At 45.6% G+C, this 16,754-nt stretch overlaps 1 protein-coding gene across 1 annotated transcript in view; it reads left to right on the forward strand.

The window, feature by feature from the left end:
- Positions 1–16,754, forward strand: part of KIAA1109 (KIAA1109 ortholog) — a 590,259-nt gene that overhangs the window by 204,611 nt on the left and 368,894 nt on the right. The window contains 4 exon segments of the mRNA XM_029584454.1: positions 3,770–4,028; positions 4,818–5,649; positions 6,865–6,935; positions 11,552–11,725. Coding sequence (XP_029440314.1) covers positions 3,770–4,028; positions 4,818–5,649; positions 6,865–6,935; positions 11,552–11,725 — 1,336 coding nt within the window.

Here is a 16,754-nt window from a genome sequence, read left to right on the forward strand (position 1 = left end):
AACAGCTGATCAAGCACTTGGGGGACAAATGCACAAGTTGCCGGAATATAGGCCGAAGAGATCCAAAGGGTTCCTCCCACTCCGTTCTCATTTTTGGAACCAAAGACGACCCCACCAGAACAGAACTCTGGATGCAGGCCAGAGGTTGACCTCGGTGAGGTCCCAGTCCTTTCAGAGCCACAGGGCCATCCACGACAGGCCCAGGACCTAGTGGGCCCAAATCTTTTCAATGAGGAATGGCCGACCCACTCCTCAGTGCCAGCCATTCAGGTCGGTTGACTTTTTTATGAGGAGTGGGTCAAGATCACGTCGGACCAGTGGGTTCTGAATGTGATAGAAGTTATGCTTTAGAATTTGCTTAACCTCTAAGAAGTCTATTCATGGTGTATCTGTGTGCTTCCCTGGCGAAGAGGATTGTCGTTCAACAGACCATCCAAAGGCTGAGAATGCTGGGAGCCATTGTTCCCATCTCCCAGGAGGAGCAGGGGACGGGGCGTTATTCCATCTATTCTGTTGTGCCAGAAAGGAGGGATCGTTTTCGTCCATACTGGGGCCGATGCAATACAGTGTGCTTAGCCCAGCGCACTGTATAACCCGCAGTTGGATGCGGGCTGTATAGGCGATAACTGATCCCCTTATGCAATAAGGGGATTAGCATGTCTAAAGTGGAGTGAAACTAATAGTGCTCATCACATGTGCTGACAGTGGGGTGCAGGAAGCGGATGCTCAGTTGACAAGCGTCTGTTTCCTGAACCCCTGGCACATGCACGGGTTAGGAAAATGGACGCTGATAAATTCAGCAACCATTCTCCGAACCTGACTACCGGCACCAGAAGGAGTGTATAAATCAATATTAAAGTGTCGGGCACTTAATATTAATTTAATCACTCCTCCACTTATTGCCCATTGGTTCTTTTTACTGACATTTGTCAGTGAAAGGACCCATTCCCTTTTAGGACAGCTTTCTGAAAGGTGATTGGTCCTTTCACTGATGTGACAGTAAAGGGATCAATTGGCAATAAGTGAAGGAGTGAATAAATTAATATTAAGTGCCCAACACTTTAATATTGATTTATACACTCGTTCTGGTGCCCATAATCAGGTTCAGAGAATGGACGCTGAATTTATCAGCATCCATTTTCCTAACCCCTGCATGTGCGCTGATAAATTCAGCGTCTGTTTTCTTAACCAGCAGACGGCCACCAACAGCAGACCTCCTCGACAGTGCAATCCCTAATTTAAATATTGCATCGCGCCCCCAGGAGAGGTGCCTGGGGGTGCGTTAGGAAAGCGGGCGCTAAACACACAGCGCCCGCTTTCAGCGCAACTTTTTTGCATCGGCCCCACTGGATTTACAGAAGATGAATGTAGCACTCAAGATTCCCCTTTTCCGAATGGAAACTCTGTGGTCTGTTATAGTGGCTGGGCGAAGCAGAGAATTCCTAGCATCCCTGGACCTGACGGAGGCATATTTACACATCGGAATTCACTGGGATCATCAAAAATACCTCAGGTTCATGATCCTTGGTCAGCATTTTCATTTTTGTGCTCTGCCCTTCGGTCTAGCCATGACTCTGAGAATGTTCACCAAGGTTATGGTAGTGGTGGCAGCAATGCTCAGGAAGCAGGGCATCCTGGTCCATCCATATCTGGATGACTGGCTCATTCGTGTGAAGTCTGAGTACTTGTGTCGTCAGGCAGTGGACCTGGTCATGGACCGCTTGAGATCCTTGAGCTGGATAGTCATCCTAGCCAAGATCCACCTGACTCCTTCACAGGTCCTGGATATTTTGGGAGAGTGCTTCAACACCCAAGTTGGGAACATTTTCCTCGCGGAGGAGTGAATCTACAAGCTGCAGTCGCAAGTTCGGAGCCTCTTGAAGGTCCGGGTTCCCAGGGTCTGGGATTATTTACAGGTCCTGGGCTCCATGGCCTCAACTTTGGAGTTGGTTCCCTAGGCATTTGCTCATATGAGATCTCTACAGAGACATCGGAACAGTTTCATCTCCCTCTCCCGCTTACTGAATCTGCCAGGTCCAGTCTGTCATGGTGGCTTGCCTGGGACCATTTGAGCTGCGGAGTGGACCTCGAAGTTCCGCAGTAGGTAGTAGTCACTATTGATGCCAGTCTTTCCAGTTGGAGAGCCGTGTGTCAGTCCCAAGTGGTGCACGGTCAGTGGTTGATGGAGGAAGCGTCGTGCTCCATCAGTCTGTTAGAAATAAGAGCTGTGTGGCTAGCACTTCTGGCCCTTCTCCTGCTCTTGAACAATCGGGCGATCTGGGTTCTCTCAGACAGTGCGACTACTGTTGCCTACATCAATCGTCAAGGGGGCACCAAGAGCCAAGCGGTGGCAAGGGAAGCAGAGATGCTGATGTCCTGGGCGAAACAGCATTTTGCCTTGATTGTGGCATTGCACATATCGGGGTCCGTCAATGTGCAGGCGGATTTTCTGAACCGGCAGCAGTTGGACCCCGGAGAATGGGAACTGTCATACGAAGCGATGACCCTTATCTCAAACAAATGGGGCAAGCCTCATGTGGATCTCATGGTGACCCACAAGAATGCCAAGGCGTAATGCTTCTTCAGTCGCAGAAGGGAGTACTGAGTGGAAGAGGTGGATGCCCTGGTTCTACCTTGGCCTCACAAGGTTCTGATTTACGTGTTTCCGCCATGGCCTCTAGTAGGCAAGGGTTCTCTAAGGAGAATAGAGGTCCACCCAGGAAGAGTGATTCTTGTGGCCCCAGAGTGGCTACGATGGCCTTGGTTTGCGGATCTGGTCAATCTAGCAAAATCTTCTAAAGCAGGGCCCTATATTTTTCAATTAAGCGAATCGCTTTTTCTAGCAACCTGACTCTTGAACAGAGGCAACTATGGAAGAAAGGATATCTGGAGGATGTTATTTCTACTCTGCAACGGGCTCGCAAGACCTCTACCTCCCTATGCTATGTCAGGGTGCGGAGGGTCTTTGAGTCTTGGTGTTTGGAGCAGGGGATTCACCCTCTGAGAGCGTCAGTACCACAGATCTTGGCCTTTATGCAAAGGGGCCTGTCAAAAGGCTTGTCCTTCAATTCCCTTAGGGTTCAGTCATTGGCTCTAGGTTCTTTATTAGGTAAGGTTCAGGGAGCTTTCTTAGTGGCGCATCCGGACGTCCTGCATTACACTCCAAAGAGTGAAACACTTGTGGCCCCCTGCTTGCAAGATTTGCCTTTCTTGGAGCCTCAATCTTGTTCCCAAGGGCTTGTGTACTATGCCTTTTGAACCCCTTAAAAGGGCTACTATAAAAGATCTCTCTTTGAAGGTGGTTTTCCTGGTGGCAAGTTGTTCAGTTCAGTGAGTGTCGGAACTTCAAGCCCTATCTTGCAGGGAACCCTTCCTACGAACTTTGGATTTTGGAGTATCCTTTCGGATGGTTCCCTCCTTTTTGCTGAAGGTGGATGATAGAGAAGACCTGTTGGTTTCGGTAGAAAACAACAGGCTTGCTGACACCTTCATCTAGGCTATTTAAAATTTATTTTTGCCTTCCCATTCATTTTGATTGATATATTCCAGCTTGGGTAACTTTTACGACTCTATTGATTATTGTTGCAGTGTGACTTTTCCAAGGTGATAAGGATCATCGGTTTTGACACCCTGGATTTTAACCCTAGCTGCCCTGCTTCTCAGCCCGCTGCTCTAACCACTAGGCCATTTCTCTATTCCCTTTGATTTTGTCTATAATTATGCAACTCCCCAAAGTAATGTCGTTTTTAATGCATCCATTTTGCTTTAGGTAAGATGAATGGCGCAAAAAGAAAAGACTGGGACTCCAGATCGGTGGGGATAGAGATGGAGAGAAAGGCCCAGCACCTCAGCTTGCAGGTGCCGCTGCGGTCTCACAGCTCGGCGTCCTCCTCGGAAGAGAATAGCAGTTCCAGCGCAGCCCTTCCCTTACTGGCGGGGGAGAAGGACAGCCCTGTTTCCATCCCGGAAGATCAGCTGGGCCACCTGGACTTCCCAGCCTGTGTGAGGACGGAAGACGTTCGTGCAAGGTAAAGCTGCTCTCTAAGGCAGGCCAGGTGTGCCTTGCATCCTGTCTGGTGGAGAAGCTGGGGCATTTAGTGAGGAATGATTAGAACGGGCGTGGGGCTTGCAGGCACATGGCTACATCGTTTCTGCAGGCCTGCAAACAAATGTTCAAAGGGAAACGCCTCACATTTGTATCCAGTGGTTTTTCTTATTTAAATTTTAGGCTTGCAGTAGTATTGGTGTTGAAAGATTTTTAGCCTCTTTTATATACCACTGTGAGTCAAAAGCACGTGGGGTGCGACCAGAAAAAGATTTCTAAAATCAGGATATAGGGTGAAAATAAAAAGCGCGCATCTATTATTCTAAGACAGTATAAAAGTATTTAAAAATGTAAATAATGTGCCATCTTGGTTTACTTTTCCTGCAAATTATATGGAAGTGTCTTTCACTTGAACTTCACTCACTAGTGGAAATCTGTTTGAAAATGAAACTGAATGTACTGTTAGAAAGAAGAAATGGATTCCTGGGCTATCCCACCTAAAATACAGTTTATTAAAAGGAACGAGATCTTAGCTTTATAGGCCAGTGAAAGCTTAGAACTCGAAATGTTTGCCAACAGTGTTAGGTCTTCCCAGTTCTGCCTCGGGTTAATATAAAACTAAACAAGGATCATACGTTAGAAGAAATGAATGTGAGTAGACGAGGATGCAGGGAAGGTAAGAAACAAAGAGTTGGTTTGGGGGAAATGCTGTATGACGGGAATAATGCTTGCATCTTTGTAAAATGAGTAACTTCCGGTTTACTCTTTCTAGTGCTACCGCAGAGGCTTCAGGAAAGAGCCCAGTTTCCCCCAACACCCAGGATAGATCCCCTCTCAGGTCCCCTTTAAAGCGGCAGGCCTCCGTGTGCTCCGCCCGACTTGGGAGCACCAAGAGTCTCACCGCGGCCTTTTACGGCGACAAGCAGCCCGTGGCGGTTGGGGTTCAGTTCAGCAGCGACGTCTCACGGAGCGACGAAAACGTCCTGGAGTCTCCAAAGCAGAGGAGGAGCTTCGGCTCCTTCCCGTACACTCCTTCCGCGGACTCCAACTCCTTCCACCAGTACCGTTCGATGGACTCCAGCATGTCCATGGCGGACAGTGAAGCTTATTTTTCAGCAGCAGAGGAGTTAGAGCCGATAAGCAGCGATGAAGCTCCCGGCACCTACCCCGGCAGGAAAAGGAAAAAGAAGCAAGCCCAGCCAATTGATTACAGCCGAGGTTCTATCTATCACAGTATAGAAGGCCCCCTGACTGGGACCACCCCTGGGGAGAGCAGGCTGGAATCAAACGCACTGCCTTTTAGAAATTACGCCTCCCAGGCGTCCTTTGTCTCTGCCATGGGCGAGGAGGATGATCGGATGGAGCACGTGTATGCAGTGGAGACTGAGAAGGGGGGGGAGGCTGAACTGACTGCTCGCCGCCAGCCTGTGATGGCCTGTTACCAGAACTACCTCACCCAGTTCCAGGTCTCCAACTGGTCGGTGAAGCATCCAACCAACAAGAGAACCTCAAAGTCCTCGTTACACCGCCCTTTGGACCTGGACACTCCTATTAGTGAGGAAAGCACGTCCACCTACGAGCAGCTTTCTGTTCCAGCATTTAAGGTATGCTAGATGTGGATATTAAGGTTAATAGAAAGTGAACTAACTTCCTGCATTTCTACCAAGGCTCCTTCCCTCATGTGCAAGCAGAAGACACAAGTAAATCGTGGAATACATTGCAATGGCAGCATGCAGGGAAAGGGAGGTGGGGGTTGATGTGTTAGAGTGATAAGAAGGTATCGCAGGCTGTAGCCAATTAAAAACCCGCCAGTTTGCTCACTGCCCCTGCCAGACCAGTCCAGATGCGTGGGCTTTTCTGCTACCAGCAGGTGGCGACAGAGAATGGAAGCCACCTGCAGCCTTTCACTGTTTCTTCATCGCCAGCAGATGGCAGAGGCACCAAACCTGGACGGGGTACATTGATTGGCTGAGGTCTTCCCCTCTGGTTGAGTGTTCAGTAATCTTTATCTGGCTGGACCCTGTTACTTATTACTCCCTTCAGCCCCTCCTTGCCTTATTCCCTCTGGACAGCGGCAGGGAAACAGACTTATTCTTTTGGTTGGAGGGAGGGGGGTTATGCTCCTTGCCTTGATGTATTAGTGATAAGGTATGGAGACTGCCAGAGAGTTAAAAAACAAACAAACCAGTTTCTGTAAAGTAGCATGACATGACAACCACATTACTTTATCCAAAGCTTCCCAAACCTATCCAGTCGCGTTTTCAAGATACCTGCATGAGGTAAGTCTGCGTCTGCTGAGTCTCCATGATATGAAGTCCTGCTATAGAGAGGCTGCATTAACATGTTGCAAAGTCAAAAAGCTTTGTTAGAACAGACAGTGAAAACTTGGCACTGGCTGTTCTCTTGTTCGATGGTAGTATGGCATACATGATCTCCTTTAGCCTTTCTTTTTGCCTTCCATTTAGTTGAATTAGAGAGCAGCATGTCTTTTTTTTTTTTTTTAATTATATATGTAAGAGACTGATATAGAGTTGATTAGATTATTTTAGTAGAATCTTGGATAATTAGGAGGTAGGGGAGCCTAATTTTCCATGTTGGTAATTCTCAGAGTGAAATCCTTGTAAATATGGTTCTTTAGCATGTCTTGCCTTTGATCAGGTTTGTAGAGTTGGTGTTTTGTTGCTCTTGGTTGGTTGGCCTGTCATCCTCATTGTGCATTTCTGGCCCACTCTCTAATCACGGAACTTGGAAAAGCAAAGTGGCACGTTATTGATCCGCAAGCTTTGTTCTCTAAAAAGCATGCCTCTTCTTCATTTTAGGTTGTAAAGCAAGGCCTTTCTGCTAACGCATTACTGGACAGGGGGATGCAGCTGATGGGGCCAACATCCAGGTGAGCTGTGACTTATTGTTCTTGGTATTCATTCACAGAAAAGAACCAGAAAATCCCCCAGTGTAGAGTCCCACATCAGAAAGCGGGATGCTTAGAGCGTCTCCACAGTGTGTCCTGAACAAAATATAAACGGGCAGCCAGATGTGTTGGCTAAGATCAGAACTGGCCCAGCATTTTTATAATGGCTTTCAGGAAAAGCGTTTAAAATATGTTTTATAACGCAAATACTCTAGACTAATCTCCACTAAATAACCTGTGGCTGAAACATAAACAGGATACTTAATTCCTTCTAGTAGAGATATCCCAAATCCTCTTACTTCAGTTTGCTTAGGGTTAAGATATAAGCAAATTGTTAATTACCTGTCAGCCTGTGGTGTTGGATAAGCTCATCTGCTCCTGAGGCTGCTGTGTGGAGGGCTACAGCAGAGCTGGTTTTGGGCTGTACTGAGGGAGGGCTTGAGATACATTTAACTAGTGCAGTAGAAAGACAATTAGAGTAAGAATTAACCCCTGGAGCCTGTGCATTTCCTAAACAAACTCTACTGATATGATGGATTGCTGGGGGCTTCCGTGAAAGTGACGGTGATTCCTACACATCCAAATCAGCAAACATTGATCTCAAGCAAAGCACTGTCTTTGTCTTAGGTATATCTGGATATTTTTCAGATGGTATTTACTTAAATGCTTTAGCCCACAGCATCTAGGGGACTGAAAACCAGAGGTCCTGGTCACCTCTGTCCGCCTGAAGTCTTCTTTCCCTAGCCTACAGTCAGGAGCACAGGAAAGAACCCCTTTTGCTATTATTATGGCTGTTTTGGGGGCTGAATGTTACAAAAAAAAAAAAAGGGGGGTGTGTGAGTCAGTAACTCAGCCATATCAGGCCATCGGGGGATGGCAGGTGTTTGGGAAAGAAGGAAGCGAGGAGGTTTCTTGGCAGTCCAGGACTAAGGGGGAGAGGTATCTTGTGCTGCTAATTCCCCTTTTTCGCATGGCAGTGAGGCTCAGGGCAAGCTGTGTGCACAGCAATAATAGAGCTGGCCTCTGAGCACAGGAAGGAATGTAGGGCCTGCGGCGTTAGGCAGGAGCAGCTAAACTCTGCCACAATTTTTTTTTTTTTTTTTGGTATTGAAACATTTTTATTAAGTGATTTCAATAACAGAAACATGTACAACAGTCGCCCACAGTACATTAAACAAAGCTCAGAATGCAGTGCTGAAGGGGAGGGAAGCTGCGTGGGAGCGTCTGGTGACAGGAGAGTCACCTGGTCGTGTGGGCCCATCGGAGAGGCACCTGGGGAGGCTGAAGGCACGACTAGCAAGAGGTGTGTGTGTGTAGCAAGAAGCAGCCAGCTCTCTGGGTGTCCAGAGATTCCCCTCTCTCACTGTTTCCGGCAGTTCACGTCAGGGCTGGGGGATCAGGAGGAGGAAGGGGAGTCTGAACAGGCCTTGGCAGGTGACGGGAGTAGTGATGTGGAGGATATCTCCACAGAATTTGTTGTGCTCTTGCATAAGTCCTATGTGGCCAAGCAAGAGGCAGAAGGTAAACAGCCCCGGGACCTGAAACCTCAGAATACCCCGAAGAGATCTAAGATGGCCTTGGCCAGAGGGTCGGGGGCCTGTACCATCTTACAGGAGACTACTGCTCTATGGTTTTGGAATGTTCAGATGACCTGAAGGATGATCTAGGTGATGATCCGGAGAATAATCCAGGGGACGGACCCGAGGATGTTAGTCCAGATGTGAACAAGGATGCAGATGGTCTGGAAAAAGTTCTGGTCACAGAAGAGGTTGACCCTAGAGTGATCGCTTGTTCCGCAAGGTCACCAGAGGCAAGGCAGAGCTCCAGAGTCTCAATGCGTGGATGAGACGATGGTGCAAGGAAGAGGGATTCAGTTTTGTTAGGAACTGGGGAACCTTTTGGAGAAGGGGGAGTCTCTTCCGAAGGGATGGGCTTCCCTTAACCAGGGTGGAACCAGACTGCTGGCGCTAACCTTTAAAAAGGAGATAGAGCAGCTTTTAAACTAGAACAAAGGGGAAAGCCGACAGTCGCTCAGCAGCGCATGGTTCGGAGGGAGGTATCTTTAAAGGATACTAATGATGCATTAGAATTAGGGGATCCTGACAGTGAGGTTCCAATAATTAGAAAAGTAGTCCAAGTGCCTGTAACTAAAAAGTCACCTGAGCTAAAAAAAATTCTAACTTATCTCTATCAATTAAAAAGCAGAATGAAAATACAAACAAAAAACAAACTTTGAAATGTTTGTATGCTAATGCCAGAAGTCTAAGAAGTAAGATGGGAGAATTAGAATGTATTTATTTATTTATTTATTTATTTATTTAACGTTTTTATATACCGAGGTTCTGGTAACAATGTTACTAATCACTTCGGTTTACATATAACATTGAAATGACATAACAAATTTGTCTTACAGAGAACAAGGAAACGAGGAACTAGGACAAAATTAAATTAAATTAGATTAAATTACCTAGAACATTATGAATTACATCATTATAAATAATAGAAAATAGAAATCTAACATACTAGCGATTAGGATCAATCATGTAACAAGTGGTCGATCGTTGGCAGTAGGAAATTGTAAGAGTTTCTATGATTATTAAGCAGTGGGAGACATATTGAGTTGTCCATGGAGGGAGAATGTTGGTAGAGTCCCGCTCAGGCGTAGGCTTGGATGAAGAGCCAGGTCTTGAGTCTTTTTTTTTTTTTTTGTATAGCAGTGAATGATGACATAGACTTAATTGGCATCTCAGAGACATGGTGGAAAGAGGATAACCAATGGGACAGTGCTATACCGGGGTACAAATTATATCGCAATGACAGAGAGGAGCAGTCGGGAGGAGGTGTGGTGCTTTATGTCCGGGATGGCATAGAGTCATTCAAAAATTGGAAGAAGGATCCAACAGAAGAAAATAGGATAAAGCATAAACATTGGCAAGTTAAATGTAAGACATTGATAAGACAGGCTAAGAGAGAATTTGAAAAGAAGTTGGCTGTAGAGGCAAAAACTCACAGTAAAAAAAGATTATGAAGCTGCAGGCATAGGTGGTTAGAATACTGCTGGGGATGCCTAGTGCCTGAGATTATTTGCAGGTCCTGGGTTCTATGGCAGCTACACTGGAACTCGTGCCATGAGTGTTTGCGCCCATGCGTCCTCTCTAGAGGGTGCTTTCGGCCAGATGGAATCCACTGTTAGAGGAATTTCATCACCCTTTAACCACTTCAGGGGGACTCCAGGTCCAGTCTTTCATGGTGGCTATCTCGCCACATTTTGGAGAAAGGAGTGGAACTGGAGACTCTGGACTGGGTAGTGGTTACCACCGATGCCATTCTCGTGGGGTGGGGGTGGGGGGCAGTCTGTGAAGGGCGGATGACCCAAGGTCTTTGGTCACCAATGGAAGCATCCTGGTCTATCAATTGGTTGGAAACGAGGGCAGTGCACAGAGCATTGTGTCGTTTCCTGCAGCAGCTGTGTGGTCAGTCGGTGAGAATATTCTTGGACAGTGCGACAACAGTGACCTATATCAATCACCAGGGCGGGATGAAAAGTCGCGCGGTGGCTCAGGAGACATAGGAGCTATTTGTCTGGGCAGAGCAGTGTCTGGTGGGGATAGTGGCATCTCATGTAGCTGGGGTAGGCAATGTGTAAGCAGGTTACCTCAGTAGACAGCAGTTGGATCCCAGGGAGTGGGAGTTGTCTGAAGAGACTTTGACTCTCATATAATCCAGATGGGACAGTCCACAGCTGGATCCAATGGCATCATGAAGCAATGCCAAGGTGACACGGTTCTTCAGCCGCAGGCAGGAGATCCGCTTGGAAGGGATCGACACACACTGATTCAAGCCTGGCCATCAGAGATTCTGGTGTATGTTTCGTCTATGGCCTCTCATTGGTCGAGAGTTGTGACACGTAGATATGCAGGAAGGGTGGTTCTAGTGGTACAAGTGTGGCCATGTCGTCTGTGGTTTGCAGATCTTGTTTGGTTTGCAATGGATGGTCCCGTCAGGTTGGCTCATCTGCCGGGGTTACTGCAGCAAGGACCCATATTCTGTTTCATGGCTTGGTTTTTGAGAAGTGGTGGCTGCAGTTGAAAGGAAATGCAGAGCCGGTTATTGCTATTTTATTTCAGGCGATGGGACTTTTATTTAATGCTTTTCTCCAGCTTTGGAACTGTAAAGAATATCCAGAAAGAGTGGTAAAGGGTTTGACATAGATATCTCCAAGAAACCCTCTTGTCCCTGAGCATTCTTTCATCTTGATACCTATGAGGTATTTGAATGTTTCTGTCCTATTTCCCCCGTCTCTTGTCTTCTCTAGGATATATCTCTTTGCATTGAACTTTGGGTGGAGGTCCTGCATCATTTTGGAGGCTTTTCAATGATCTGGTCGTTGGATTGGAAGCTTTAAAGGCCTTTCATCTGTCCATGTAGGACTACCACCTCCTCTTTGTAATCCAAAGCAACATAAATCCGGCATGGTATTTCATCCCTCTGGGCAACTGGCTATTCATATTAAGTAAAGACGTTAACGTATTTATCTAACTAATCGTGTCAACTTAGGTTTAAAAAAACTGAGCTCCTTGTTTGTTTGTTTTCTCTAGTACCCCTTACACTCCTCTGGAAAAGAAGAGCACAGAGACCACGGATGATGAAACATTAACGGAGGAATGGACCCTGGATCACCCTGTCTGTCAGACACGAACAACAGCCATTGTGGAAGTTAAAGGGACTGTGGATGTTGTCTTGAGTCCACTGGTAGCAGAAGCTTTAGACAGGTAGGTGCGACCATTATCTGTAACACAATCTGCTAACAGGTTTTGCAATATACAATGTTTTTGCAGTGTTTGCAATGTTTTTGTTATACTGTAAACCAGTGTGATCTGTATATTATGCAGGAATGTCGGTATTTAAGAATTCAAAATAAATAAATATACTTCTTAGAGCCAAGCTATTTGCAGCCACAGCTGTTTTATTCCATGATTCAGCCTTTAAACTTTCCAGTTTCCTTCCTGAGACACCATGATCACCCCAGAATGGTACAGTACAAGTTAGGTTTATGGCAGCCCAGTCTCCTAGGGTCATATAGCTCTTATTTCTGAAAAGGACCTTTGACTCGGGGCTCCCCATCTGGTTCTGTCTCTGCTACCCTCTCCAAGGCACTGGTCTCTCAAGCTTAAGATGAATGCTATTCCTGTATTCAATCTCAGCTGAGCCTCCCAATCAGTAACTCACCTTGAGTCCTGATTCTTTCTCTGCCAAGTTGTCAAAACTCCATTTCCCAGCAGCCCTTGTGCTTCCTGTTCCATTTGGCCTTAGGTTTTCTTTCCCCCATCAGTGTCCAGCTGTTCTGTCTCTTTAGACTGCTTCAGCATGTGTGAAGCCCCTGCTCTATCTCAGGCATGAATAAGTAATGGGGTATGCTGCATTTAGTCTATTACATAATTTAATGTAAGATTAAGATGAGGACCTAAATTACCATAGGGACAGCATTGTAGAAGGACGTTCCCACTTCCTTCAGAAGTACAGAGGGTTTTAACATAGGAGTAAAATAGATGAGTAGCAGTAAATATATTAGAAAATGATTGGGATGTTGAAGCAATTGGATTGACTAACAAACAGCTCATCTTCTGTAAATTGAGTTGGTTTTTGTTTTTTTTTTTTATGTCAAATCTGCTTTGAGACAACTTTGTTTCAGCTGATGGAGCTACCAGATCATGCAGCACATTGCTATGCTCTTTCATTCTGTAGTGCAGGCCTCTGCTCGCCAGCTGCGATCCAGATATATATATCTGGTCAGGTCAGTGCTCGGCCTCCCCACCCGGGGGACCCCAACGCCAGCCGCGCGCGCCGAGGCCCAATCCGGCAAACAAAAAGGGAAAAAAAAAGGGAAAAGAGCTTAGGCCCGCCCAAAAAAGAAAAAAACCAGCCAACCAGATAAAGCCCGGCAGGGCTTTAAATTCAAACTTCAGGCGCCATTTCCTCCTTCTCCACGCGGCGACCGAAGACCTGCGCGACCGGCGCCGGAGCCCCACCGGGGGAAGGCCAGCCGCGCGCGCCGAGGCCCAATCCGGTGAACACAACACAACGAAAATATAAAAAAACCAAAAAGTAAACAAAAACAAATCAGGGAAACACGCTAAGACCCCGCCCAAAATAAGGAAGCCGGCCAACCAGATAACGCCCTACAGAGCTTTAAATCCCACCCTGATAGGCGTCGCGCACCGAGCGTCGCGCGCCGAAGGAGCACGACAAAGGGGCCTGCCCCTTTGTGTGCCCCTTCGTGTGAACCGGAGCACAACCAGAAACACCTACGCTAAACGACTCTGCTACTTAACTCTGCCTCTACAACCAAAGCACACTACATCAGCGTCACCCAAGCATTCGTCCAGCGATCTCATTCTCCAGGTCTCATACACATACCTGCCTCTCCAGCATTCATCCAGCATCTCCAGCATTCATCCAGCCACTCCAGCATTCATCCGGCATCTCCAGCATTCATCCAGCTGCTCCAGCATTCATCCAGCATTCATCCAGCCACTCCAGCATTCATCCAGCCACTCCAGCATTCATCCAGCCTCTCCAGCATTCATCTCAGCTAATACCATCTAACACCACTTTCGCTCCTAACAACGCAAACAATGTACCACGGTCTCCCAATACCGATTCTCCATCATAGAACACTACTCACAGGAAAATCAAACATAATCTACAATCAACGCACCTACAAATCACTTATCCCCATCATGATTACTCCAATCACACAACTTCTAGGATTCACTCTGTTCTCATTGATATTATTTAATGCTCAATCACTATCCAAGAAATCACTAATTTTAAATGATCTTCTCCTAGATGCAAACCAAGACTTATGTGCTATAACAGAAACGTGGTTTAAATCTACAGATATAGCTTTAATTAATCAACTACCTACTCAGACATACGACTTTTTCTCAATCCCACGACAGAAAAAAAGGGGTGGGGGCATTCTCTTAGCAGCTAAGAAAGATCTTAGATTCACTCATCACCCAATCAAATCTGACTCGAAATTGGAAACAGGTCTCTTCAAATCAGACTCACTACAAATCCTTCTAATATATGCCCCTCCAGGACTTCTAGAAACGGACCCATCACCCTTCCTAGAAATCTTAGCATCTTATCTAAAACCAGACTTCCCAACGATAATCCTAGGAGATTTCAACTTGCACGTTGATAACCCCACACTCTCAACCAGCTGCGAAACCATTCTTACAGCCATGTCTGCAATGGGATTCAAACAAATAATCAATGAACCTACCCACAAGGCAGGTCACACACTGGACCTTATCTTTGTGAACTCAGGTATAACACATTCAGTACATCCCACTTACAAAAAAGTTCCCTGGACAGACCACTCTTTAATCTCCACCACCTTCTCAATGACCCAAATGAACAATAATCACGCCCCTCAACACTCATTTCTCTTCAGAAAAGTATGCGCCTCTGATGAACTCAGCAATCATCTAATCACGGAACTTTCACACATGGACTTCACATCACCCAATGCAGCCAGCCGTTAATTCCTGGTCCTCCATAACAGAAACCGTGGCAAACAAACTATGTCCGTGGATAACAAAAAAAGTCAAACAAGGTGCGTCAAAAAGGCAGCCATGGTTTACAAATGAACTTAAAAACCTCAAACTTGACCTGCGTCAAAAAGAAAGTAAATGGCGTAAAGCCCCTTCCCCCTCCACACTTTCTACATACAAACTCGCCCTCCAATCATACAAGAGCTCCACTTTAAAAACAAAAAGGGACTTCTATGCACACAAGATTCATAACATTATATTCGATTCCAAAGCGCTATTCACATTTGTCTCCAATCTAACTCAGGCAAACCCTCCTGACATACCACCTAACCAAGCTCAAACAAAAGCTGATGAGCTGGCACTCTTCTTCAGTAAGAAAATCACGAACCTACTAACACAATTAAAGCATAATACCGGCACACCAACCAGCAATTACATTCTTCATAATAAAGACATCTCCCTCCAATCTCTTGAACTCACCTCCTCCTCAGAGATCCAAACACTTCTTAAGAAAATGAAACCCTCATCGTATCCACTAGACCAGATTCCGTCTAAATTACTACTGCTAATCCCGGACACCATAACCAAAACCCTAGCAGACATTATAAACTGCTCATTCATCCAGGGTTTCTACCCAGACGACCTCAAAATAGCATCCATCAAACCGCTACTTAAGAAGCCTAACTTGGACCCCAAAGATCCTAACAACTTCCGTCCAATCTCAAATCTGCCTTTCATTGCCAAGGTGATGGAGAAACTAGTTAACACACAACTAGCAGATTACATAGAAGAACACAAAATTCTTTTCCCCACTCAATTCGGTTTTAGAAAAGCCTCAAGCACCGAATCCCTTCTCATCTCACTGACTGACTACATTATTTTGGGCCTCGATAAAGGACAGGCCTTCCTACTGATCTTATTGGATCTATCGGCAGCGTTCGATACTGTGAACCATGCCATATTACTAAATCAACTAGCGAACATCGGTATTGCAGGATCAGCACTAACATGGTTCAAAACATTCCTAGAAAACAGAGGTTTCAAAGTTAAAATCCACAACAAAGAATCCTCCAGATACCCATCATCACAAGGAGTTCCTCAGGGTTCCTCTCTCTCACCAACACTTTTCAACTTATACCTTCTCCCGCTTTGCCAACTGCTAAACAAATTAAACCTAAAACACTTCATATTTGCCGACGACGTCCAGATTGTGATCCCCATCAAAGAATCCATCACTAAAGCGCTAGAACTTTGGGAAAATTGCTTTCAAGAAATTAACGAGCTCTTATCCAGCTTAAATCTAATCCTAAACCAATCAAAAAGTGAATTCATTCTAATCTCTCCAGATAATTGCAAAATCACTACAAACCCGCCAGCCAACTTGCAAACCTCAAAAGTAAGAGATTTAGTAGTCTCCATAGACAACCGGCTAAATTTGAAATCGTTTATCAACCAAACAACCAAAGACTGCTTCCACAAACTGCACGTATTAAAAAGAATAAAACCCCTATTTCACTTCCATGATTATAGAACAGTGCTCCAAGCAATAATATTTGCGAAAATTGATTACTGCAACTCGATCCTACTAGGCCTCCCATCATCACATACTAAACCGCTCCAAATGATACAGAACACCGCAGCAAGAATTCTAACAAACAAAAGAAGAAGAGATCACATTACACCAGTCCTTAAAGACCTACACTGGTTACCAATCCACTACAGAATAATTCATAAATCGCTCACCACAATCTACAAGAATATCCATGGACTGGCTCCACTCCATCTACAAATAGCTCTTAAAAAACACTCCTCCAACAGACCCATCAGAGAAGCATATAGAGAATATCTACAGGTACCACACAACAATACCACCCAACATATAACATTGAGAGATCGGGCCTTCTCCACAGCAGGTCCCCCACTGTGGAACTCCATCCCCCTAGAACTAAGACAGGAACCATGTCTTCCAACCTTCAGGAAAAGACTGAAAACATGGCTGTTCATGAAAGCATTTCCGGACCCTTAAAGATTCACTACCATCAAATGCAGCATTACTGAACATTTCCTATTAAACTGAAACAGTCACTATCTACCAATCATTACAATGTTTTACTTCTGGTTAAACTTTTTATCTTTCCTCTAACTCTAATCCCAGTTAGAATGACCCCCGTTTTATTGTAACTTTTTCTTCCATGCACTTGTTTTACTTTTTAATGTATACTCTTATGTTATTAGTTAT

The sequence above is a fragment of the Rhinatrema bivittatum genome, chromosome 1 (assembly GCF_901001135.1).
Source record: "Rhinatrema bivittatum chromosome 1, aRhiBiv1.1, whole genome shotgun sequence".
In the NCBI taxonomy this organism is placed as follows: Eukaryota; Metazoa; Chordata; class Amphibia; order Gymnophiona; family Rhinatrematidae; genus Rhinatrema; species Rhinatrema bivittatum.